Source organism: Crotalus tigris, unplaced genomic scaffold (genome assembly GCF_016545835.1).
Source record: "Crotalus tigris isolate CLP2741 ecotype Arizona unplaced genomic scaffold, ASM1654583v1 scf7180000018759.1681925, whole genome shotgun sequence".
Taxonomy (NCBI): domain Eukaryota; kingdom Metazoa; phylum Chordata; class Lepidosauria; order Squamata; family Viperidae; genus Crotalus; species Crotalus tigris.
Genome location: NW_024097185.1, coordinates 699,879 through 726,821, shown reverse-complemented (window position 1 = coordinate 726,821; position 26,943 = coordinate 699,879). Strand labels below are relative to the sequence as shown.

At 40.9% G+C, this 26,943-nt stretch overlaps 1 protein-coding gene and 1 pseudogene across 1 annotated transcript in view; both read left to right on the top strand.

The window, feature by feature from the left end:
• Positions 1-1,299: 1,299 nt before the first annotated feature.
• LOC120313672 (acetylserotonin O-methyltransferase-like) overlaps positions 1,300-26,943 on the top strand; it is a 38,975-nt gene continuing 13,331 nt past the window's right edge. The window contains exons 1-3 of the mRNA XM_039355808.1: positions 1,300-1,387; positions 2,431-2,605; positions 2,985-3,114. Coding sequence (XP_039211742.1) covers positions 1,316-1,387; positions 2,431-2,605; positions 2,985-3,114 — 377 coding nt within the window. The 5' untranslated portion in view covers positions 1,300-1,315. The remainder of the gene's footprint in view (positions 1,388-2,430; positions 2,606-2,984; positions 3,115-26,943) is intronic.
• LOC120313673 lies at positions 9,290-14,401 on the top strand (annotated as a pseudogene).

Sequence of the window (26,943 nt, the reverse complement as noted above, 5' to 3'; positions counted from 1 at the left end):
GCTGGATGTTTTTGGGTGGATGTTTTGGTCTGCAGCATGTGTTTCCCTTTCCCCTCCTGCCTGCCTTTTCTCTGTTTCCTAGTGTGCCTCTGGAAAGCAAGGAAGAGGGGGGGGGAAATGAATCTGCTCCTAGTGTGGAATCAAGACGCTCCAAGGGGCCTTTTCTTGCAGTTGCTGCAGTAATGCCCCTCATCCTTCCTGCCCTGGCTGCTGCACCAAAAGCAGTTGATTATTGCTCAGTGGAAACAGCAATGGGGTGGGAGGAAGGAATGGATTTCCCTTCTGCTGCCTCTGCCTCAGTGAACAAGACCTCCTTCCAAAAATCTCTAAGATTTTGGCAGGCACAGCTCCAGAATTGAGCTATGCTGGCTCAGGAATTCTGGGAGTTGAAGTCCATGAGTCATAAAAGAGCAAAGGTTTCCCTTCTGCCTTCTTCAGAGAGAGAAGCTCTGAAGGTCATTAGGATCAATTGTCCTGGAAGGAGAGGGGTCCTCTTCCACACCCTCAGTGAATTTCAGCTGGAGGTATTAAAACAGGCAGTGGCTGAAGAGGCAAATTGTGTGGGCCTCATCACACACAGGGACAACAAATGTCTACAAGTATAGCTCCCCTTGAGTATCACCTCAACTAATCCTTATTTTCTCCCACCCTATAAGCACTCCCCCCCATACACAATCATATTAATTTTTCACAGGTCATGCTTAACCTAATCAGGCAACTTCAAGGGCTCATTTAAAGAAGAGAAAAGGTCAGGTCTCCCTTCAGAGCCATAGGTGGAGCACCCATGCTTCAAGACAAAATTTCATTTATTTGTTATTAGAAATAAATATTTCACAATATATAATTACATATTGTTTTTGTGATTAATCACTATGCTTCAATTATGTTCAATTTGTAACAATGAAAATACATCCTGCAAATCAGATATTTACATTACGATTCATAATAGTAGCAAAATTACAGTTATGAAGTAGCAACAGAAATAATTTTATGGTTGGGGGTCACCACAACATGAGGAACTGTATTAAAGGGTCGCGCCATTAGAAAAGTTGAGAACACTGCCCTAAGAGGTCTACCAACACAGAAAACCCGGCCGGACTGGAGACAAGTCCTCAGACACAACCAGCGTCGCTGTTTACTGGAACCGGAAGTCCTGGTTAATAATTTTATTAGTTCTTTTTTCTCTTTTCATCTGCTTACATTTATTGTTGCAGTCTAGGCATCTAGGAGAAGGAGAAAGGCAACAACTGGTCTTGTGAGCTGGAGACATTTGATTTAATATGGAAAGGACTGCTGTACAATTCCTGGGGTCACAATGAGTTCATCTGAAGAAGCTGAAAATATTAAAATGTTATTTCATCATCAGCATTCATTTGTGATTTCAAAAGTAAGACATGTAATACTTACAAATAGTATATTAAATAGTAAAACTTGCAAAACATTAGATTCTTTCACTTACTTCCTTTTTTTTTTTGTGGTATGACTTGAATCCTGATAATTCCCTGGACACATTTCTGTGGATTTTTTTTTTAGCAACATGTTTAGAAGTAGTTTGCCCTTGCCTTCTTCCTTGATCAGAGAGAGAATGATTGGCCCAAGATCACTGACATGGCTTCAGGCCTAAGGCAGGACTGAAACTCAGCTCTCCTATTTTCTAGCCTGGTACCTTAACCATGACTCCAAACCAGCTTTCTTTGTCTTCTTAATGAAGGTAAAAACCACTGAATGCTGAAAACTTTGTTACAATAGAAGCATACATATAAGGATTTTTGCTGCACTTTTTGAGTGAGCTTCAAAAGATGTAATGGAGATGTGTTACCCAAAAAAACCTCTCTTTTATTTTGCTTTCCTATTGTTTTATCTCATCATCAGACACAGTCTCACAATCACCAACAATTGAAATCCTTCTTTGGCTTTTTCCAGCTGTTTTTTCCCATTAATAAGTGAAACAAATTCAAGCACTCAAGATGGAAGTAATCTTACCATCTGTCATGAGTGTTACAGCACTTAATCATTCCAGACTGTGTGGATGTGTTGTACAAAGGAGCTCATATAGAGCTCATTTCTTCTCTTGCTCATCAGCAACAGGTAGAGCAGGCAGGAATAGTTGCCATACATAATCATGCTTGGTTCTAGAGCAATATTTATTTACTTAATTTATTTATATATCCCACCTTTATTATTTTTACAATAACTCAATATAGCAAACATATCCAACAGACCTCAATTCCGGTATTTTCCCCACAGCAAGCCTGTGAGGTGAGTTGTGTTGAGAGAAAGTGACTGACCCAAAGCCAAACAGCTGGCTTTCATGGCTAAGGCTATCATTGTCTTGAGTGCAAGTACAGCTCTGAGTAGGATCTGGAAAAAGCATAAATCTGTACTCACATTTAAAGTGATGCAGTAACGTTTTTGCCCATGTCTTTCCAGATCATATTTATTGCAAGTGAGTTGGGTGTCTTCGATTTGATGAGGGAGTCAGGGGAACTGCTGTCCGCGGCGATTGTGGCAGAGCGCTTGAAGACCAGCCTCACCGGGATGCAGATGCTGCTGGAGGCCTGTGTGGGCTTAAAGGTCCTGAGATTGGAATGGAAGGATGGCAAAGGTGATCCTGTTAAAAGGAGGAAGCAGTTACAGCTGTTTTACAAAGTAGACTTGGAGTTAGCAGTTTCATTCTCTTCTGATTCTTCCTTCAGTTTATTTATCATAAAATATTTGCAGATAGCGAATGAGTTTTGCTCACTAATTAGTTCTGTTATAAAACATTTGGACAGCTCAGCCTCTTTTCCAGCCTGTCACTTGTTTCAGGATTGTCAGCAACTCTTTTTGGCGTGCCAGATCAAATGTTTTGAGTTTCATGACTGAAATAAACTGAAGTGCAATCGTTTATATTGAACCTTATGCTTTGCTCATCTCAGAAGTATATAAAATTCAGCAAAGGGGTTTTGAAGTAATTGTCTTTTATCTTTTGCTTTCATTTTCAGATCTTTATGGAAACACAGAGTGTGCTGATCTCTTTCTGACTAAATCAAGTCCAAAGTCTCAGTATTATTCCATGAAGTTTTATTCAGAAACTATATATCCAGCAATGCAATACTTGTCTGAAGCTGTGAGGTAGGAAGGGAGTATTGGTAAAGTAAAAACTTTTTCTTGAAAGACAATATTAGAGACCAGGACTGGTAAGCTTCCTCTCCCACAAGTAATAGGGATTTGTGTCCTTACCCTGTGGTGGTTGTGTTTGCTGTATCATTTGCATGATTATTCACTCAATTACTGTAGAATCATCATTGCTTAATACAATCTGCCTATTTTCTCAGTTGTCTCTCCAGAGATCAAAGAAGTAATGACCTCTGCACCTCTAGATCTGTTTAATTTAAGACATGAGGTTTTGACAGATGGAATAGTAGTGAACTGATAATACACATGCATTTTGGACTTTCCAGTGGAGTTATTTATTCACTTAATCAAAATTTAATTGTTGCTCAATGTCTTCAGAAAAGATGCCTTTGAAACCCACAGACACATAGAAAGCCAACTTGTAAAAATTAGGGTTAAGATTTTTAATCTGATTAAAAACATTGTCTTAGCATTTTAATTTAGAAAGACACTTTGATGATTGAGGCAAAACTCAGTTCATCAAATATTAGTATTCAGAGAGTCTAATAATCAAGGTGATAACAATATGCTGCAAAAGGATTGGCTAAAGGAATTTGCTTGGTCTTCATACTATTTAATAATAATAAATAAACACTTAGTGAAAAAGGTGACAAAAAAGAATCAGTTTCTGTCAGATTCACTTACTTCATAGGTTTCCATTACTGTTTGGAGCCTGTGATATTTTGAAGTAACTTTTGCAAGTAATATTATTTGCTAACTGAATAGAAACACTATTTGATGCTGGAGAGGTAGAAGAATATAATAGCTAATAATATTTTTGTTGCTTTCAATTAAAAAAAACAAATATAGGGATGGGAAACCTCCGATTCTATCAATATATGGCATTTCTTCAAAAGAATTTTATGGACCTCAGTACAGGTAAAATAGCATTTTTATGACTTTCATTTGTAATGATTGGACAGTAAATAGCTGATTTGCTTTTATTTTCCTTATCAAATCTCACTTTGCAAATATTTTCATAGAAGTTTCTAAATAAAAACAAAAATACTAGACTAGCAGCACTACCCACCAACACTGATTTTGGCCAACCTGCCACAAATAGAGCCAATGCCCAGTTTTGCTCTAACAATCCTCACACTATTCCATCCACCCTACAATCACAAATTTAAAGCCTAGGTTGCAAACCAGTCCATCGGCCAATTTATCACCATTGGATGGTTTGCAAGAATGTATGGAGAGATGTTTTGAATATTGTTTTCATAATCTTGGGGTGTTTCTGTGTTCTTTTTCTTGTTATCTTCTACTTCCCAACCCATCTATTCATTATTTCCTGGGCTTTGCATAAAGTTGCTTACCCTGAAAAGGAATAGTATGAAAAGTAGCTTTGTTGGGATTTTAGTGAAGGTACATACTACCCATATCTTTACTGTCTTGTGATGTTTTGTTCTTTTAGTCCTCAGTCTCTCTTTGCTGGAACTGGGATATTCTTATAACCTGTCTCATGGATTGAGAATTAATTTTCAAAAGGGAGAATTGGAATCTACAACTATAGCTAGGTCAATGATGGCAAACCTTTTAGAGACTGACTGCCCAAACTGCAACCCAAACCCGACTTATTTATTGTTGGATGCTGGATGGGTGTGACTCATTGGATAGGTGTGGCCCACTGGGTAGGCATGGCCTACTGGGTGGGTGTGGCCAGGTCAACATCACTCTCGTCAGGGGCACTTGTGCAGGCTTGGGCAGGACTGGGGCGGATCTGAGGGTCTCCGGCGGAGGGGGGGTGGGACCGGGGCAAGCGCCAGGGCATGGTCCACTGGAGGAGCCTCACTAAGCTTCAGGCCATGCAGGGGGCCCCTGGATGGTGGCATGGACTGCCTGGAGCCCTGGGCAGCAGAGGTCAAGTGCCAAGCCTGGTCCTTGAGCTCCCATGGCACCAGGACCCCTGCCTACCCTAGCCGCACTTCCCTGGGGGGGGGGTGCCCAGCAGCGTTTACCTCCTCCTCAAGGCTACTACTTCTGTGGTCGCTCTCCTTGGCCAGGTTGCTCATGGTGGGTGCAGAAGGGCAAAGTGCATGGGTCAGAAGGAGGCCCACTCCCTCTTCATGCAAGGAGACCTGGCTTTGTAACCAAAGCATCCTCAGCAATAGGATGGGAGACCACCAGGGGATGGCAAAAGAGCATCAGGACTGCTGGTGGCCAAGTACTAAGGCAGGATTTCCCTCAGGCCCTCCCTCCCTCTTATTCCAATCTCCCTCCCTCCCTCCCTTCCTTCCTTCCTTCCTTCCTTCCTTCCTTCCTTCCTTCCTTCCTTCCTTCCTTCCTCCCTCCCTCCCTCCCTCCCTCCCTCCCTCCCTCCCTCCCCTTCTTCCCTATCCGCTTCCTTTTCATTCCCATCTCCTTTCTTCTTTCCTTCCCTTTCTTTTTTCCTGTTTTCCTCCCCTCCTTCCTTCCTTCCTTCCCTCCCTCCCTCTGTGCCCAGGAAGGGACGAGGAGAGGGGGAGAGGTTGGCAGCACTTCTCTCAAAGAGTAAGAGAGTTGGAAGAGACCTTTGAGGTCTTTTGACCAAGCCCCTGCTCAAGCAGGGGATGTATACCATTCCAGACAATGGAATATCCAATCTCTACTTAAAAGCCTCCAGTGATGGAGATCCACAGCTTCTGAAGGCAAGCCTTTTCACTGGTTAGTGTTTTTACAAGTCCTTAGTTCTAGGCTGGTTTTCTTCTGATTAGTTTCTATCTATTATTGCCTTCTGATGCTTTGGAAAATAGGTTGACCCCTTCTTCTCTGTGGCAGCCGTCAAATATTAGAACATTGCTATCATGTCACCACCACTAGTCCTTTTCACTAAGCTAGACACACCCAATTCCCACAAACATTTGTCATATGTTTCAGCCTCCAGACCCCCAATCATCTATGTTTACCATCCATTTAGACCAGATGGTCCCCTGGTTTGGTTTATAGAACAGTGGCCATGAGCAGAGCCTTCTCAGTGACAGCACCCCAATTATAGAACTTTCTTCCAAGGAAAATATGAACAGTGCATCCCTCACCTGTTTAGAGGCAACTCCAAACACTGTTCAGCCAGGCATATATAGAACAACACCACATTTTATGTTAAACAGCACTAACTAAATTACTACTAATATTTTTCTTTCTTAAAATACATACTTTTAATATTGTTTTAAGCAGTGGTGGTGATACTTTACAATAGCTGTCTTTGAGAGTTTTTTTGTAAACCACCCTGGATTTCTCAGAAATATTTAATTTCAAATTAGATGTTGATTTAATAAATTAGACAGAAGAAACAAATGTTTAAATACATCTAAATCCCACAGACCTACTGCCTCCTAGGCGCATACTGCAAAGGAAATAAGGCATTGCATTTCTAGCCAGCATAGCCACAGGATTATGGGAACTGTGGTCCATGACAGGGCTTTTCAACCAGTGGTACGTTGGCACCTGGCAGGCGGTACGCATACAACGGGTTGAACAGCACTGTAAAAAAAAGTAAAAAAAAGTGTAAAAGTGGTTAAGGTGAAGTGACAGCAGCGCCGCACAGGCTTGTGGGATGTCAGGGAACTGCATGTTGCCTGGGTCCTGCTGAGAGCCCAGGATCAGTGCATGCAGCTCCACCTGATTGGGGGGACAGGCAGCCTTCAGGCAGAGATTCATCTGGAGCTGCGAGAGGCATTGGCTGGGTCCTGCTGAAGGCAGAGATGATATTGAAGGGGGTGGGGGAAGAGATATTGAAAGGGGTGGGGGAAGAGATGATATTGAAGGGGTGGAGGAAGAAATATTGAAGGGGTGGGGGAAGAGATGATATTGAAGGGGTGGGGGAAGAGATGATATTGAAGGGGTGGGGGAAGAGATAATATTGAAGGGGTGGGGGAAGAGATGGTATTGAAGGGGTAGGGAAGAGATGGTATTGAAGGGGTGGGGAAGAGATGATGTTGAAGGGGGTGGGGGAAGAGATATTGAAAGGGGTGGGGAAGAAATGATATTGAAGGGGTGGGGGAAGAAATATTGAAGGGGTGGGGGAAGAGATGATATTGAAGGGGTGGGGAAGAGATGATATTGAAGGGGTGGGGGAAGAGATAATATTGAAGGAGGTGGGGGAAGAAATGATATTGAAGGGGGTGGGGGAAGAGATGGTATTGAAGGGGTGGGGAAGAGATGATATTGAAGGGGGTGGGGGAAGTGTGTGTATGTGTGAGACAGAGAGATCCCCTTTTTGTAAGTTTGTTTACTATGCAACACTTTCCTTTCCCCACACTTTTGCTTCCCTGATGGCTCAATCTCTCTTTCTCTCTCTCCCTCATACACAAAAACTCCCCCTGCTTTCTCCCCCTTCTCCTCCTTTTCCTCCAGCTGCACATGAATGGAGTGGGAGGAGGTTAAAAAAAGAGAAGGGGGGAAGAAAGGGAGAGGTTCCCCTTTTTTGTAACACCTCAGCTTCCTTCTTCTCCTCATCCCCTCCTGGCTCTCTCTCTCACTCTCTTTCAGAGAGAGAGAGAGAGAGAAAGAGAGAGAGAGAAAGAGAGAAACCCTTCCTGCTTTCTCCACCTTCTCACCCTTTCTCTCCAGCCACCACACATTGCCTGCCACCAGCAGTTCCAGGTTGCAGCTCTGCATGACTGCTGCATTCTCCTCTACAGCCCTACAACATGGTGGAGAGGGTGAATGAGAGCTGGCCAATGCTCAGCTTGTGCCACTGCGTGCTCCCATCTCTGCGCCTTTCATCCCATAGGCCAGGCATGCCCTGGGGCACTAGGCTTAAAGAATGCCAAGGAAAGTAGTGATGCAGCAGAGCCAGATGACTGGAGGCCCAGCAAAGCAGGGAATGGCTGGGCATGACAGGCGATGCTGGGACGGGTGGGATAGGGTGAGGCAAATGAGCTGAAGCTGCTGCTGCAAACCATCAGCTCCCGAGCACTCACCGTTTCCTGTGCATTCCCAGCTGGGTTAGGGTGGGCCATGGTGGGGCAATGGGGGCCGGTCCATTGCCATTTCTGGGACAGCCCCAGGGGGGGAAATTTGGGCCCAGCCCAGCTCCGGAACCTGCTGCTTTGATGGCTCTGTAGGCAGAGCTGTCAGAGAACTTTGCAGCTCTGCCTATAGAGCCACTAAAGCTGTAGCTGAAACCAGACATTTGCCGCGATGCGCAAGGCAGCTGTCTGCACAGTGGGTGGGTGGTGGCGGCGTCAGTGCGATCCCCGCAGTGGGTGGATGGGAATGACAGCAGCGGCAGCGTGATTTGCAGAGCGGGTGGGTGGGGCAGCGACATGTGATCCACATGGTGGAGGAATGGCAGTAGCATGATCTGCGCAGTTGTTGGGGGGAAAGGTGGTGACGGTAGGGTGATCCACATAGTGGGTGGGGGATTTCGCACCCCCCATGGCTGATCCAGGTGGCAGAGGTCTTTTCCTGGCCTCTGGAGCCTGGATCGGGCCACTGGGGTGCTGCAAAAACCATTCTGGAGGCTTATCTGGACTTGTGCTGGCAGCTGCCTCCACCTCCCAGCCCGGATCCGCCCAGTTCCTGCAGTTGTTCTCTGGCTCTCAGTGCAGAGAGAAAGAGAGCCGAGAGCATAAGCGCACGTGGAGAGGCGGTGGGGAGCAGTCCCGCCTCCCTCCAGGGCAATGGTTCATGTGCCCACAGGGACGGCTCTTCATGCTGCCTGTGGCACGCGTGCCATAGGTTCGCCACTACGGAGCTAGGTCATCTACATCTCAGTATGGTCCAGTATAGGAACAAAGATGCTTTGATTCATAACCTAGAAATTCTCCAAAAATCTTGTGATATATTTTCTGTTGCTCAAATGCCAGCCTACAAGAATGTTGGCTACTTTTGAAATCCTGCCTTAGCTGATCCTAAGGCAAATATTGGCAAATACTCAGCAATTCTGGCCAAGAATTTCTTAGGGTATAAATTGGATGGAAATAAGAATAATTTATCCAATTGCATATGAACTACTAATGACATCAAACTTCAGGACAAATATTAATTAATCTGCTCTTTAAAACCAGATAATTAACATAAAAGTCTGCAGAAACCATGGTCACATAATGAAAAATATAATTCTAGCTTTATGATCAAATGTTAATCACATGGTATTTCATGCACATGTTAATCATCTCCCAATGCAAATTTCAATTCTAGTTCAAAGGAAGGCATTGAAAGTTTTTTCAGGTTCATGAATGAGGCTTGGTGTCTGCATGGAAAAGAAGTGGTCTCTGCCTTTGATCTTTCTGATTTTCAGCTCATTTATGATCTGGATGGTAAGTACCATAAAGCAACCTTTTCACCCATTGTACCACTTTTAGGATATGGCACTATTCGAGTACCACCAGTTGCCTAGCAAGGTGTCAAAAACTTGATGACCAAAAAAAAAAAAAAGTGATAAAGTACAGGTAGTCCTCGACTTACAACAGTTCGGGAAAAAATAAAATGTAAAATATATTTCAAAATCCCAGGGTGGTTGTCAACAATGGAAACATTTGTACACCCAAATTTAGTGAAATTTGAAAAAATCTGGACACATAGAGATATTCTAAACTCTGAAGGGAATTTAAAATCTAAACAAGAAATGGAAAATCAGGGTACCAATTTATCATGGTGGGCACATTTACAAATGGAAGCTAGAAATTCAATGGTGAAAAAAATCAAGGTTCTACATTTAGGCAAGAAAAACCAAATGCACAGGTATAGTATAGGGGGTAACTTGCTCAATAGTAGTAACTGTGAGAGGGACCTCGGAGTCCTAGTGGACAATCACCTAAATATGAGCCAGCAGTGTGCTGCAGCTGCCAAAAAGGCCAACATAGTGCTAGGCTGCATTAACAGAGGGACAGAATCAATACCACTTTTACCATCGCGATGTAAAAAAGATGTTGAGACTCTAGAAAGAGTACAGAGAAGAGCAACAAAGATGATTAGGGGACTGGAGGCTAAAACATATAAGGAACGGCTGCTGGAACTGGGTAAGTCTAGTTTAATGAAGAGAAGGACGAGGGAGGACATGAAAGTGGTGTTCCAATATCTCAGGGGCTGCCACAAAGAAGAGGGAGTCAAGCCATCTTCCAAAGCACCTGAAAGCAGCACAAGAAGCAATGGGTGGAAACTAAGCAAGAAGAGAAGCAACCTAGAACTAAGGAGAAACTTCCTGACAGTTAGAACAATTAACCAGTGGAACAACCTGCCTCCAGAAGCGGTGAATGCTCTAACACTGGAAGTTTTTAAGAAGAGACTGGACAGCCATTTGTTCGAAATGGTATAGGGTTTCCTGTCTGAGCAGGATGTTGGACTAGATGACCTCCAAGGTCCCTTCCAACTTTACTACTATTACTAGATGTTAAACTGTATGGATTTCATAAGGAACAAATTGTGTTTGATAAGACATTGCTAACTTCTGATGAGAAACTAATTAAGAAAATGTATAATTTTCTATTAACTTTGAAAATTGAAAGTGAACAAGTTAAAGAAACAATGATAAGATGGACAAAATTCTTTGGATACAATATAGAATTAGAAAAATGGCAAAATTTATGTGAAAGAAATTACAAACTGACAATGTCAACTTCCTATAAAGAAAATTTATATAAAATGTTTTATAGATGGCACTTGCCACCTACAATCAAGACTAGCAAAAATGTTCAAAAACATGTCAGATAGATGTCGGAAATGTAAACATAAGTCAGGCACTTACTATCATATTTGGTGGACTTGTGACAAAGTAAAGAGTTATTGGAAAAAACTCCATGCCTGGCTAGAAAAGATGTTGGGATAACATGTAGATTTTAAACCTGAACCTTTTTTATTAGGTATAATGCCAGAAAAGACTAACAAACAAAGCATATATTTGATTTTGCATGTCACAATAGCGGCAAGAATTATATTTGCGCAATACTGGAAAAATGAAGGAATACCATCAGATGAAGAAATAAGTAAAAAAATACTAGAATGCGCAGAGATGGATAGACTGACTATGAGACTGAAAGAAAAAGAAGGAATGGAATAATATCAAACTTGGGACTTATTTTATCGATGGCTAGAGGAAAGAATAAAGGATTAGGAATTAAATATGTATTAGCAAATATAAACTCAGACAGCAGTAATTGAAAAATTATTACTGAATGTATGGGAAAAAAACCCAATAAAAACTTTCACACACACACAAAAGAACATTTTGCCCCCCAGAGGTCAGAAAAGCTCCCAATCTTCTGACCTTCTGTAGAGGTCAAAACCTGGCTATGTATGCATATGTAGGGGACATTAGGAGAGAATCCATGAGACCCTTCCCCCACTCACACTTGTATTTTCTTTAAGTCTCCCCATCTTGGATCTCTCCATTTCTTATAATTTTATAATGTTGTTTTACATTTTTACATTTTTAATCTTAAATTATTCAGTTTTAATATTTTATTGTCCTGGTGGCCTAGTGGCATGGTGGCCTAGAGGTGAAGACTCTCGCCTCCCATTCAGAATGTTGAGAGTTCAATCCTAGAAAAACGTGTTTTTCTATCAGGGCCCAAAGAGAAAATATCTGCTGTGGACTCGATGTAGGCATCAGGAAGGGCATCCAGCCAGTAAATGCTCATTCCATTCAATCACCCTGACTCCAACCTGATACAAGGGATTACAGAGTTGTAAAATGTTTTATTTATTGATTAAATTGTACACAGCCCAAAGCCACTCGGTGAGGGAGATGAACAGCTAATGTTTAATATATAAATAAACAATCAAATATTGTTAATGAATATACTTTTTAAAATCACAATATTATATATCTGTTTAGCACAGCCATATGAAATATAAAATAATGAGGTAACTCATAATAAAAGTTCTAGTAAATTGTTAGAAATGTTGATATGCAGGATATCTTTCTTACATAATTCCTTTTTTGTATTGTGTTCTTTTTTTCAAGGAAGTAGTGGTGGCTTAGCTAAGGAATTGATTTCAGTGTACCCAAATTGTACTGTGAAACCTTTTGGCCTTCCTGGAGTTGTGGAAATATCAAAAAAATATAATGATCTCTTTTCATGAAGGTAATATGTGCTTTGAATCAATACCTGCCATTTCAAAACAGTAGTTGAAAAAAAGCTAGTATCATTGTAGAGACAAGCTTTATGAACAGGAGACAAAATTGTTTCTCCAAATTGTTAGTAGAATTAACAAATTCCTACCTTATTAAGAGATTTATTCATATTACAGGGGATTTTTTTAAAGATCCAATTCCCGAAGCAGATCTTTACATCTTATCAAGAGTCTTGTTTAATTGGGGTGATGAAAAGTGCATCCAACTGCTAACAAAAGTATTTACAGCCTGTAAGTCAGGTAAGTATTTCTAGAAAGAGAAAAATTGCCATTTGTGAATGAGAAGACAAGCAAGCCAACCAGATCCATCCATAGTGTTTTTATGTACTTGCAACAACCCCTGATAATATAGTGCTCAACTTATGATTTAAAAGGGGCTCAGAAGTTTGGTTGTAGGTCATTGCAGTCATTAAGTGATACAGGTAGTCCTCGACTGATAATAATTCATTTAGTGACGGTTCGAATTTACAAGGACACTGAAAAAAGTGACTTATGACTGTTTTTCACACTTATAACCAGGGCTTTTTTTCTCATAAAACGCCCAGAAGGGAGTTCCAGCACCTTTTTTGGATGGAACCTTGTAGGGTAGGCAAGACAAGTTGTATGACTTAACAAAAGTCACTTAACAACTATCTTACTTAACATCAGAAATTTTGGGGCCAATTGTGGTTGTAAGTCAAGGACTACCTGTATACCATCCGACCACATTGTTCAATGACCACAATCCTGCGTCTTTCAGTTGAGACTTTTAAGAAGTTGTGTGAGTTGTTAAGTGGGGAGACTGAAAAATTGCATGCTAAAAGAGGGCAGGCAATTCCTCTTCATGTGAGGAAGGCAATTGTTACACTGGGCTGCAGAAAAGAAGCCTGAGTCCCAAAGATCTGAGAGGTGATGGAATGTAGTGGGGCAGATTCCCAGGAAGGAGGGGGCACATTGCAGAGGAATCAGATAGTTTGTGTAAGAGAAAGAGGATGAAACCAACTCCTCCCTAATAATCCCCAGACTTACTCTTCATGAAGGTAGTACTCTGCTTCAGTTTGGCAAGATTCTGTCTATACATGTAGAACAATAAAGACATCTGTTTGGAAGAATTCCTACATATCTTTCTTGGAGACTGACAGAGCTTTCTTTCCCTGATTCACTGCTCTTCATATGCAGAAGGGAACCACTGTGCTGAGCCAGAGAAAGGAAGCTCAGATCTTCAGTATCCCAGTTTCCTTTTTCCAGTTCACACATGAGTTCCCCTCTACTCCATGCGCTAGCCTTTCTATCCTTGAGAACATTATGCTGTCTAGCTGTGCCTCACATTGGCTTCACATAGTTGTCAGCAGCTGCGCAAAAAGGTAAATTTAGTAGTCAAGGACATAATGGGGCAGGGAGAAGGCCTGGGACTTCTAAGTCTGGCGGGGTGGAGAGAAGAAGGCAGGGAGCAGAACTGAGGCTTCCTAGGCCACAACAGCTTTTTCTGTGCTCCCTAACCAACATTGAAGCATTACTATATTATGGAATCCATTCCTTCCATAGGAGCCTATGAAAACTATGTTATGAAGCCTGTTTGTCTCTTATCCTTCCAAGACAGAGAAATGCCACTTATCATTGAATTTAAGCAAAGTCCACTTCTGGAAAGATTGCTTAGAACTCCCCTGATGCTTCTGTCATGAAATGGAAGCAAAGAAAGCAAAGCATGGGAAGCAATCCTGTAGTAAATGGGCTAAAGTGGCATATGTTATGAGTTAGACTTGATGAAGGATCCAAGGTTGGCATAACATTTTTATATCTTTTAGGTCTGTCAGGGGACTAAATTGAAGCATGGACTTAGTCTAGGGTAAAAAGAGACCAATTTTCCAAAACAATATTTTATGAAGATGAGGAAAGTGATGGGAGAAAGGTCACAGCCATAAAAATGAAAATGAGATGCAAGGGCATTACCTCTTTTGTAGGCAACCTATTACTGATTTAACAAATTACTTTTTCAACAGGTGGTGGAGTTTTGGCAGTGGACCCAATTATTGATGAAAAAATGTCTGGGTCACTTCCTGGACATTTGTACTGCATTATAATGTTGCTTATGTTTGAAGGAAAAGCACGGAAAGAATTGGAGCATAGAATGCTCTTCCAAACTGCTGGCTTTAAAGATATTCAGTTTAAGAAAGGAAATGTCTTTGATGCCATTTTGGCCAGAAAATAATATTCAACATGCTTAATTTCAACTAAATGTTAAATAATTAAAATAGTAAAAATGCTGCTTCTATTTTATTGATTCTAACCTGTGAGTGTATAAATGTATCTATTTACTATACTAACCATATTATCTATCTATGGATTACTTTGATTTTCATCACTGGAAGAAAGTAATTTCGGCTGAATAACTCTTGAGATTTTGCTATTCTGCAGGGAACAAGTTTTTGTCCAAGAGGTAGATTAGATCAGAAAATCGACTTCATAGGAACACAAGAACTAATATAAGAGACTATAAAAGCATTGTCTCTAAGAAGAAATATTACCAATTCTTCTAAGGGACAGGAAAAAAAGAATGGTGACAATTCCCATAGTGATATTATATAATGCAGGGTGGGGAAAAAATGAAATGGACTTGACAAAGGGTGCCAACGTACTGGAGTATTATGTACAACACTGCATTGTGATGGATTTACAGGTGTACAAGATGTTGCAAGTTCAAGTCTCCTTCAGCAAAGGAAGCTCTTAAAATCCTAGGAAGAAGGTTGGGCAGAAAGAGTGAGAACAATTCCCCCTTTCACTGAGCTATTATGGAGCAAACTGACATCCACATATGCCACTTTAAGTCATAGAAATCTAATAAAACAGATAAGCAAACAGCAAATCTGTTCCTGTCTGCGCCTGAAGGAGGCAACTCACTCAATCATTGGATTGGAAATGCTATTTTATCTACCTTCCATTAGTATAGGGGTCTTCAAACTTCAAAAGCATGCCTGGGAGGAATTCTGGGAGTTGAAGTCCACAAGTCATAAAAGGGCCAGGTTTGAAGATCCCTGCATTACTACATGGAAATGCTTTTCCTGCATCTTTAAAAGTGGCCTTCCTCTATAACAGTCAAAGTTTGATGATCCTTGCTTGGGAAATTCAGTCCCAAAGGGACCATATATAGATAGTGGAAATGGTATTGCTGAATTTGATAGTTGATCCTTATTTCTTAGTGCAACCATGTTTCCTGATATTATTCCATCTATTTTGATGTGTTAATTCACTAAAAGCTACCAAACATTGCATGAGGTAAAATGATGATTATAATAATAATAAAATTCAACAATCATAGGAAAAAAAACAATGCCTTCAAGGACCAAGCCATCATACATCTATTAACATTCCTGATTACACAGGAAAGTGTTAGCACAGCCTGCATAGTAGAGATGACTCATTACAATAACAAGAAATGGATTCTGCAGATGCAATAAGGGTGGAGAAATACTAAACATTTGCTGCCCTTAAAGCCATAATGTGGACGTTAATAGTGGTTCTCACCTGTATTCAGTAGAGCTCATCTCTTACTGAACACCAGCAATACTTTAGATGCTTTTCAATTTGATCTCTCAAATCTTCTGTAAACCATGGGGAGTGAGAAAAGGAGAGAGATAGATACAATCCGATCCATGTCCTCAGCAGTCCCCTTGTTCCAAGCAACAACCAAGACCTTGGATTGACCATGCAGCAGACTAACATGGATAGTCCCCAGCCCCATTTGAAACTGCTCAGCAATCAGTCAGTTGGAGCAGATCAATCTATTGTGGCTGGTCTCTGTGGTGAGTCATGGTGTTGGAGAATCCCTAGGGAAATCGGAGTGACAAACAAGATAGAGTAATCTCTCCCAGTTTCAGATCACATTGCCACTTCTCTGACAGGAACACTAAATCAGAAGCCAGGCTTCAGATGACCTGGGAGATGCTCATGATTTTCCTGGAAGTCCTGAACTCCTGACTTCTTCCTGATTAATAATTTTATTAACTTTTTTCATTTTTATTTGTTTACATTAATCATTGTGGTCAATTTGTAAAAAGTATTTCTATATTATCATATTATCATTAATTAGTTTTTAACCTGCAATTTTATTTTCATCCATCTATGGAGTTTCAAATCCTTTAGCATCTTTCAAAAGCAAATTCTTGCTGTAATTTTAACCACTCTCTACTCCCCAATAAAATCTGCTTTCTAATCTCTCAAAAGACAGAGCTTTTCCTAACATTTTATGATTAAAATTCTTCTAATTTTCAGAAATATGTGATTCATTTCCCTCTTTAAATAATTGGATTTTGAAGAAAGTTCTTAGAATCACTTTGAACATGCCAAATATATTTCTTGTACTTGTGTTTCTGTGAATAGAAGTAATTCTTATTACCATATTGTAAGGTTTTTCAGCTCAGAATCCTAATAAATTCTAATGAGACTCTGAACATGAGGCTACTGCAAAAGAAACAGCTTTATTCTTTGATCAAAGCCCAAACCAGGTGTTTTCTAATCTCTTGTCTCTAATGCAGAGAGATAGGAGAAACACACATGCATCAATAATTTTTCCCCCTTTTATAGCTAAGGCATTTTCTCACACTAATAGGCTAAAAGATTTCTTTTTCATCTGACTATGTGTTTTCTTCATGTATCAGGTTAGTTCAGTTACAGCTTGTTACAAGGCTTACGCTTTGAATACACAATTGCTAGCAGGCAGCCAGGAACTTTCTCCTTGAGCAGATACATTTGTAGCGATACATTTCAGGCTATAGCAAACCCATTTAAAGTCACAACTAAGCTTTTCTTTCTCCTTGGTCAGCTTTTAAGTTATCTTAAAAGCACAAACAAGAAAGAATTAACAATGCCTACATTTTATGTATAATAAATGATTATATTTTGATCTCTTCATTCCTCCTTTTTGGCAATAGGATGCTTCCTATTGCTGGACTAATTGTGTATATTCTTCAGGTACTGGAATCAGAGTAAGGACCTTAGCTGGTTTATCTTGCTTTCCTTATGCTATAACCATCGTTCCAGAAACTGTGCTAGCAACAATTGATGTAATAATAATAAATCTTTATTGATTAGCCCTTGGGCTATATCAAAGTGCAAAGTTCCAGCAACAAATCATTACCAAAGTCTGATAAAAGCAATTTAAAATAAAATTTGATAAAATACAGTTTAAAATGGAACTAGAGTAAAATATGACTTAAGATGAAATTGGAGTAAAACACAGTCTAAAATGAAATTAAAATAGAGTACAGTAATTTAAAATATAGATAAAATATGATAAAATTATATCTTGGAGTCACCCTTGCAATCTACCCCAAATCAGTCCCACATATGCAGATCTCAACTGAACCATTTTATTTAAATACTATGCTGCATTAAATGTTATTTTCAAGTTCTGGCCACACATAAGGTAAGTTGTTTTGATATGGGGATCCCAATGAGTCATTCATTTGGAATATAGACTGAGGTACCTGTCTCTCACAGGTACAGGCAACAATCAAATAGTATGTGAGCCAGGTCTTCTACCTCTGCCACTCCGAAAATGCAGAGATGCTCATTGTAAGGTATAGAATGGAATCTCCCATATCTGACCATTGTGTCAAGCTGTTCAATTTCCCCTCTTTCTTCTCCCCATTCCTCCTCCTCCTTTGACAATGGTGGGGTTTGGGGGATGATCTCAGGAGGGCAACACCAGCTGCCAAAGCAGCAGCAAAAAGGCGGAAGGCTATGCTGCCCACCAGACCAGCCTGGCGGCACAGGCTGTTCAATTCCTCTCAGCTTGAGGAAGCCTGTGCAATGGAAACGTGACAATGGGGGCCTTGGGGTGCTCGCTGAGGGAGCTGCTGTCAGTAACAGAGCCAGAGAAACAGGCCAGGTGAGGGGAGCTGCCAATGCCTCTGCCATGAGGCTTGGCAAATCCCCCCCAAGCAGCCATTATACCCCTTCCCCAAGCAGGCAGCCACCATCTCTTGACCTACTTCTTGCCTGGCCGGCTGGCTGGCACAAAACCTCACCATTCTTCTTCTCCTCCTCGTCGCCCCCAGTCAAGCGACCACCAGCAGCTTGGGTGCCTCGGCTCCATCTGAGTTGAAAGATTCAGGTGCGCTGGTCACTCGTGTGCACCCGCCTTATTGAGAGCAATCCTGCTGCTGCACCTTCACTTCCTTCAACTCCGATGGAGTTGAGGCACCCAAGCCACTGGGGGCCACTTGAGTGGGGAGGACCAGGAGGAGAAGAGTGGTGAAGTTTTTGCCAGCCGGCCGGCCAGATAAGGCAATCTGGAAGCAAAGAGCTAAAAGGAGCGGAGAAAAAAACCCAGATCCCACATAAGGTGGAGGATTTTCACTGCCAGGCCCCCCCAGTCCCAGCCAGAATTGCATGCCTTCCCCCATCTCTGCTAGGCCTGAGCAGCCATGACGCCAATGTGGATCTGATTTTCCCTGCTTGGGGTGGCCTTTTGCCTGCTGGCCCTGGGTGTGCTCTACCATCTCTACACGGAGCTTTCTAGCTGACCGCTTTATCTCCTTTTTGCTGGGTGGGCCTGCAACTCTGGATGGCAGCCTAATGGACCTCCACGAGCAGCTGGCAGCTGCAGTAAGTACCAAGGTGTGTGAGGGGAATGTGCTCTACCAAGACCCTCAAGGGGGCTGAGGAGGTGACCAGTGGCAACCAGCTCCCCAACCAAAAAGAGATGGACTGGAATAGGTGTGTCCAGTGGTCCCCCAACTCTATGTGCTGCCGGTGCCGCCGCAGTGCTGCTGCTGGAGGGCTGGCCCGGTATTCATAGCAGGCTATGCAGCCCGATGCGGATGCTGTCAGCCCGTGAGCTCTGGGAGCACCATCTGTGTGCACGACTTGGTGGCCACTGAGCTGGATGGGGTGGGGGCCAGGGTGGCAGGAGCCAGTCCCTAACCATCTCCAGGGCATCCCTGGGGAGCCAACACCACTTGCTCACTCACTTCCTGTCGCTTCCAAACGCCATGTGATTGCTACTCTGGCAAATTCTGCTGGGCAGCAACTTGCGTGCCCACAGAGAGGGCTCTGAGTGCCGCCTCTGGCATGCATACATAGGTTCACCACCACTGATCTAGAGCTCAGTGATTTTGGTAAATAGCAGTTCTCATTTAAGCGATTCTATTTAACATACAAATCAGTGTTTGATAGCCCCAGCTGCCATCATTGGCCCAGACTGCTGGACCATATACCTGAATGATCCTTTCAGTAGGCCACCTTTTATCTCTTTCTCAATCACCTATACCACCAGGTATTGCTCTTTTTGCTCATCCTAGCTCATCATATACTGTGATCCCAAGTTTTTTTCCTTGTCTTAGGGATAACAAGAAGAAACTGGGTTTGATGGTTACAAGATACAAGCTCCTGTCCACTTTAAAGGTAGCTGAGTATATGCCCTTCATCCACAAATCCAATACCAATGGTCAGGTGAGATCCATGGAAGGGAAAGATTGCCAGGATCATTCCATATTTTGTGTAACAGTTCCTGTGTTGATGAGTTAAAAGGATTAGAACTTGACAAATTTTGGTTGGACCACCAGAAACAATTTGTAGATTTGGTGTGGTTGCACAACCATCCAGATTCACAGGGCAATTTTCCCATTGGTTCAAGATATGGGGAGCCAGCTGTTCGAACAAAACATCTTTCTCCTACCACAGCACTTTACAAAACCCATAACGTTGGTCTCTGCCAGCCTTACCATGTGAAGTTATATGAAGAGATGTTGGCAATGGGTATTTCTTTAGCTTCCCAAGACCATTGCTCTCCCATATTGGTCTCTCCATAAATATAACAGCTTGTTATATTTAAGCCTGTGCCAATTCTTTCTGCCAAATCAATGAACAATTTTTTAGTAATTTTTGGTATTTCAACCTTTTGCTTCATATTCTCCCAAAAGACACTATGAACTTTGTAAGTTTTAGGTGTCTCTTGTACACAAACAGTTTTTACAATAATTATCCCATAAGGGTCTTTTTCTTTTCCTGAGATCCCTATTTCAAGAAGCTGAGATATCGTGGGTGGATCTCTGAAATGTAGGCAAATAGGGATACATGTCCCTTGAGCACAGTCAGTCCTAGAAACACCTTCGGTCAAGTTAAATTAAATTTGATCAGAATTAGGGTCACTGGTGAGACCTCTCCCCATCTTTGTGTTAGATGTGTACCAATAGACATACTGACTGGGTGAGATTCCAAAAGCTCCGGGAGCTGGCATATCACCTCTGGTGTCATATACATATTTACTTTCAGTAACATAAGATCTTTCCCAATCCAAGGAAGTGCAACTGATTCTATAGTTACCATCTTGTCCCTGTCCTTGGTCTATTGCTTTACAAGTGTCAAAACAAACAGACATTTCTGGACTTTGGTCAAGTACAGTGTGGTTATAAGCCGGCTGTTTGACATATTGCTTACCTCCCACATATGCATACACCCATCCTTTAGAAGTGTACCTCACACCCTTTGGAGTGTGACATACCACTTGATTATTTCTGGAACAGGTGGCATATTGTATTTGTTATGTATGCAGGTGGATTTTATTCCAACAGATGTAATTGGAATGGTAGACAAGAGTTTTAGTTATTTTAGCTCCTGTATGGATGGTTTTTATACACCTTTGACAGGATGAGTTGTTATTTGAGTTCATGCTTCTCCTTGCTCTGTGAGAAACATGAAAGTGTAAAGCACACTTGGCTATCCATCCCCCAGTCAGGTGGAGTGTGGATGTTGCTGTTTTTGTACCTTATATTCCCACTTGAGGAGAAAGGGGAAGGTAGTTTGCATTTTAGGGAGGGGCAAACTCCCACCCTCAGAGTGCAAGCTGCCACTCTGCACAGGTATTTGGGTGCTTGGGACAAACAGTCATTAATCAAGGTTTTTTCCCAGCAATTACATTCTCCTGGATAACAAGGGTGTGTTTTCTGATTGACCAAACTTCTAGACCATTCATTCTTGTTGCTATCCATTACATATGAACATTTTCCCTTATAATTCCCACTCCCGAAGCTCCTCTTTTATACAAAGGAAAATGAGACATGCCAGGTCTCCAAAAACCAAGGCTGAGAAGACAAAGGACGCCAATGGAGCCCTCCTCAGGAGTCAGGGAAATTAATTTCAGGCTCAAGATTAGAATCATCAAAATCCCTTTCAGGTGGAAAAAGTTGGAGCCATAGCTCAAAGTCATCTCTGTCATATTCCTCATCTGATGGCAGGATGTCATGGGAGATGGGGTCCTCGATGATGAATAGATTTGGCAATGCCTCTTGTGAAAGGAAAACAGCAAAAGATACTGAAGAAGGTGGACACACCAAGCAGTTAACATCACTATGTCTGGTGGGAGAGTGGTGAAGTCCACTCTAGCTTTAATCACTTGTGGCTTTTCTTTCAAAAATGCAGCAGTTTTCTTCTAATATACCAGGTAGCAATAATCCAAAGCGATAAGTAAATTGCAATAAAAGGTGAACAACAAAAAGTCAGGAATCCAGGTCATCAAAAAGGTCTGCTGGTGAAGCTGGGGTTCGTTGCAAACGTAGGTTCAAATTGGTGATGGGTTGACACTCCCACTAGGGCAGTGGAATTTTCTTCAATCTGGAAAGATGGATCCACGCTTTGATGCCTTCAACTTTAGCTGCTGTATATGTGCTGAGAAGGACCTGGTGGGTCCTTATTGAAATGGGGGCTGCATCAGGTTTCAGTTTTGCCAAATGGGGAACAGCAAATTTAGCATATCTAGGCATTCCCTGGTACCATACAGAAGGGTTAATGTGAGACTCTGAAGACAACTTGGAATATTGCGAACTCAGGAAACACAAATATGCTTGATCAGAGGAAAAATTTAGCTGTACTCCATGAGGGGAGCACTTGAGGGTGGCTCCCAATTTTTCTAATACATCTCTTCCTAACAAATTAATAGGACATTGAGGCAGAATGAGAAATGAATGGGTCACACTGGGACCTTGGATTCCTTTAACTTCCAAATATCCAATTTGTTTGGCAGCTTCCATTCTTCCTGTAACACCTATTATGGGAGTTCTTTGAATGGTTAGATATGGCACAGTAGGATTATTGAGAACATTGTATGTTGCCCTGGTGTCAACAAGAAAAGATTGGGATATTTTTTACTAAAGCTTATCTTAATGGCCACCTGGGGTTTCAATGCTTCCCAGTTACTAAAAACACATTCTAACAGAGTGCACTCTTTCCCTAGACCTAGAGTCTAGACCAATAGTCCTGCATTGTCCTGTCCTGTTCTTAAAGAGTTTCTCAGTTCCTTTCCTTTGGAATTGAGGCTTGCTAAACCCCTCTTTGTATGTCAGACTGGATCCTCCTGCCTAAAAATATTCCACAAGCATTCTTCGTCTGTCACTTTGGAAATCAACGGCTATACCCTCATGAGGAGACAGAAACAGATCATTCCTCCACACTAGCTTCTGAATAAACCTCTAACAGGAATCTCTCCATCTCATTCTTCCATTCAGCACTTCCTACCTCCCTCCTAACAAAATTATACTCACTACCAGGTTGGTCTATCTTCCCCACCACCTAAACTGTCAGTGTCTCGATTTAGCCAGGATGTTCCAGTCCTCTCACAGCGGAGTCCACCATCCTCAATGGTCATGAAATCACCAGGGGCAATGGCCCTGGAAGCATTCTTGATGACGGGATCTGCCAATCTGTGTCCTCTGGGAGATTACAAGAAGGCTCTCCATCCATCCAAAAATGACGACAGCTCATGGTGACTTAAATGTAAGTTGCCCTGGGAAAATGATGCCCTTGGGCCCCATGTTCAGGTACCAGGAAATATGTAAGATTTTCAGCTCAGAATCCTAATAAATTCCAATGAGACTCTGAACAGAGGAGAAAGACACACTAATAAAAAAATTTCCCTTTTATAGCTAAGGCATTTTCTCACACTAATAGGCTAAAAGATTTCTTTTTCATCTGAATATGTGTTTTCTTTATCTATCACATTAGTTCAGTTACAGCTTGTTACAAGGCTTATGCTTCGAATACACATTTGCAGTGATACATTTCAGGCTATAGTGAACGCATTTAAAGTCACAATTAGGCTTTCTCTTTCTCCTTAGTCAGCTTTTAAGTTATCTCTGAGCAAAGTACAGAGTGCAAACAAGAAAGAATTAACAATGGCTGGGTTATACATAAATTATTCTATTTTGATCTCTTCAATATATTTAATGAAACCTCCCTTTCTTTTTTCCTTTTGCTTTCTTGTATTATCTAAGATAATTTTTTTACGGCTTTATTTTTGCAACTCTATCAAGCCATAAATATCTGAAGGTGCTAGCCTCACAAAGTGGAAATATTTGACTTAATATGAAAAGGAGAAGTGTAGAACTTCCTAAGGACACAATGAGGTCAGTTGAAGAAATTGAAAATATTAAAACATTATTTGATTACCAGCATTTATCTTTGTAATTTCAAAGATAAGATAGGAAATACTTACCAATATATATTGAATATTCAATCTTTAAAAAAATATTCTTTCTCTGTGTAAAATTTCAATGGATTGAGCCTTGAATTAGGGTTGTATGTCATTATGGTTGTAAGTCTTGTGGCTGGTAGTAAATTCCCAGCCTTTTTCATGGCAGTTGTTAAGCAAATGCCACAGTCATTAAGTCAATGCTAAGATCATTAAGTGAATATCCTAATCAGTAAACAAACCAATTCAAATCTTGACAGACTTGAACATTGGGTGCTATCTAACAAAATGAAATTCAATGGTGAAAAAAGTAAGGTTCTACATTTAGGCAAGGAAAACCAAATGCACAGGTACAGTATAGGTGGTACCTCAGTCAATAGTAGTAACTGTGAGAGGGATCTTGGAGTCCTAGTAGACAATCACTTAAATATGAGCCAACAGTGTGCTGCAGCTGCCAAAAAAGCCAACACAATGCTAAGCTGCATTAACAGAGGGATAGAATCAAAATCACATGAAGTGTTAATACTACTTTATAATGCCTTGGTAAGGCCACACTTGGAATATTGCATCCAGTTTTGGTCACCACAATGTAAAAAAAGATGTTGAGACTCTAGAAAGAGTACAGAGGAGAGCAACAGAGATGATCTGGGGATTGGAGGCTAAAACATATAAGGAATGGTTGCTGGAATTAGGCATGTCTAATTTAATGAAAAGAAGGATGAGGGGTGACATGATAGCAGTGTTCCAATATATCAGGGGGTACCACAAAGAAAAGGGAGTCAACCTATTCTCCAAAGCACCAGAAGGCAGGCCAAGAAGCAATGGGTGGAAACTAATCAAGGAGAAAGGCAACCCAGAATTAAGAAGAAATTTCCTGACAGTTAGAACAATTAATCCATGGAATAACTTGCCTCCAGAAGTTGTGAATACTCCAGCACTGGAAATTTTTAAGAAGAGATTGGACAACCATTTGTCTGAAATGGTATAGGGTTTTCTGCCTAAGCAGGGGGTTGTACTAGAAGACCTCCAAGGTCCCTTCCAACTCTGTTATTCTATTCTATTCTATTCTATTCTATTCTATTCTATTCTATTCTATTCTATTCTATTCTATTCTATTCTATTCTATTCTATTCTATATGAATGGGTATTATTTTACCTGAAATTGGAAAGAACATCACAAATAGTAATCATGACCCCATTTATTGAATGGACTATAGACCTGATAATATTTGCCATACATGAGTAGATTGCCTATACATGTAGACTTTTCATGGAGAACTATAATGAAATATGGGGCTCATTTACACAAAATATAACAAAAATGATAGTCATATTAGAAATATATAGTAGTATATATAGTATTAGAAATATATACAAAATTGGAGTTTTTCTGGTAACATCGCTACAAGATGAGCACTGGGGAATGAATCTCCCTTCTCCAAGCCTGATTTCTCCCAGCTGGGGAGTCCAATGGGATTGAAAGTCGCCCCGTAGAGGCAACTCGCTAAAGGGTGAAACTTTGCAGATTTCGAGGGGCAGCAGTAGCTGGCCAGCATGATCCAAAGGAGCCTTCAGGACTGGCAGGAAGAAAGGCTGACTGCACCCATGAGTTCTGCCAGAAGCTGCTAATTGTCAGAGACAACGAATTTTAAATTGGAAGGCAAAACAGCTGATCTGGGTGAGACTACTTTCCTTATCTCTCTACAAGTGAAAATACTGGTTCTGGGAAACAGCATTCAAAAGCAAAATCCCCAAGCTCCGGGGGGGGGGACTTTTTCCTTACCCCTCCCTCCTGAACTATAAGCGGTAGTTTAAGCTTTGGGGAAATTAAAACTGACTTATAATAATATTGTGAAGATGACCGAGGCATAAAAGAAAGATAACTTGGAAAACTTTTGGATTTATAAATCTTTTTTTTATTTTGTTTATTCCTTGTTTGAAAACCATTGGGTTTTAATGTTGTAAACTTTTTTTAAAGTATGGTGGGAGTGGACATCTATTGACATCTAGTGGCAAAACTGAGAACTACATGGAACCTTGCTTTTCTTTTTCCTTGTCTTTATCTTACTGAGTTGCTCTGATTGAAATAAAACTTGCCTGTGTGCCCAGACATAGCTTATAGTTTAAACATTTTGGTGTCCTTGAAATGTAAAGTCCTGAAGATTGTGGATGAAAAAGAAAGACTCTTTTTGGATTGCCCTGTCCTACAGGATGGAATACAATTATAAATAAAAACTGTGTTTAAAGTTATCAGACTTCCCTGGATTACAAATACAGCTTGATCTGGATTTTTTACAAGCTGTTTTGAAAGAGTTAATAACAAGAAATCCCTTCAAACAGAATACTCTGGATTAAAAAAAATAAAAAACCTTTTTTATTTTTTTTTATTTTTTTTCCTTTTGCTCTTTTTTACCATTTGCTATTTTTATTGTTTACCTCTTCTATTTGTTAGGAGCCTATTGGATTATAAATTTTGACTTACTTGGTGGATTACCATGTATGATTTAAACATAAAGATGACCATTCCTAACTTATCCATAATTGGGGGAAAAAAGGGATTTCCTGCTCCCTCTTTGGCTTCTGCAAGTCCAGTCTATCAGAGATCAATTGATACAATGCTTCAACAAGAAAAGGCTAATACCTTCCAAAAGGACACACAAGCGACCCTTCAAGCAATTCAAGAGGCAATTGCTACTCACATGGCGGTCACAACGAGAAATCATGAGGAGCTGAAAAGTGATTTTGATAAAATGAATCAAAAAATTAATAATATAGATTCTCATTTTGAAAATTTTTAACAGATGATCAACAGATAATCAACAAAGAGTTCAAAAAGTAGAAGATAAATCAACTGTGGTTGACCAGAAACTAGAAGTTTTAAAAGATGAAAATCAGAAGTTGATCCAAATAAATGAAGAACTAGAAGATTCAATAGCTGGGATGGAGATGGAAAAAGCCTCATACTTTTTAGGGTTTCAAAATATAATGGAAGATAAGGAAGAGGATCTCCTAGGCTTGATAATGGAATTATTGGCAGACACATTAGGAACTGAGAAACAGCAAATGGAAGGAGAATTAGTCAACTCAAAAGAAATAAAGTCCTCAGGGAAGTACATGTCAGATTTCTTAAAAGATCTACAAGAGATGAGATTTTGAGAAGAGTAAGAGATGAACCTTTGAAATACAAAGAAAAGAAATTGTAGTCTTCAAACAAATTCCTAGGAGAATAAGAGAATCCCGAAGAGAATATCAGTTTCTAACTAGGAAATTAACTGAAAAAGGAGTGA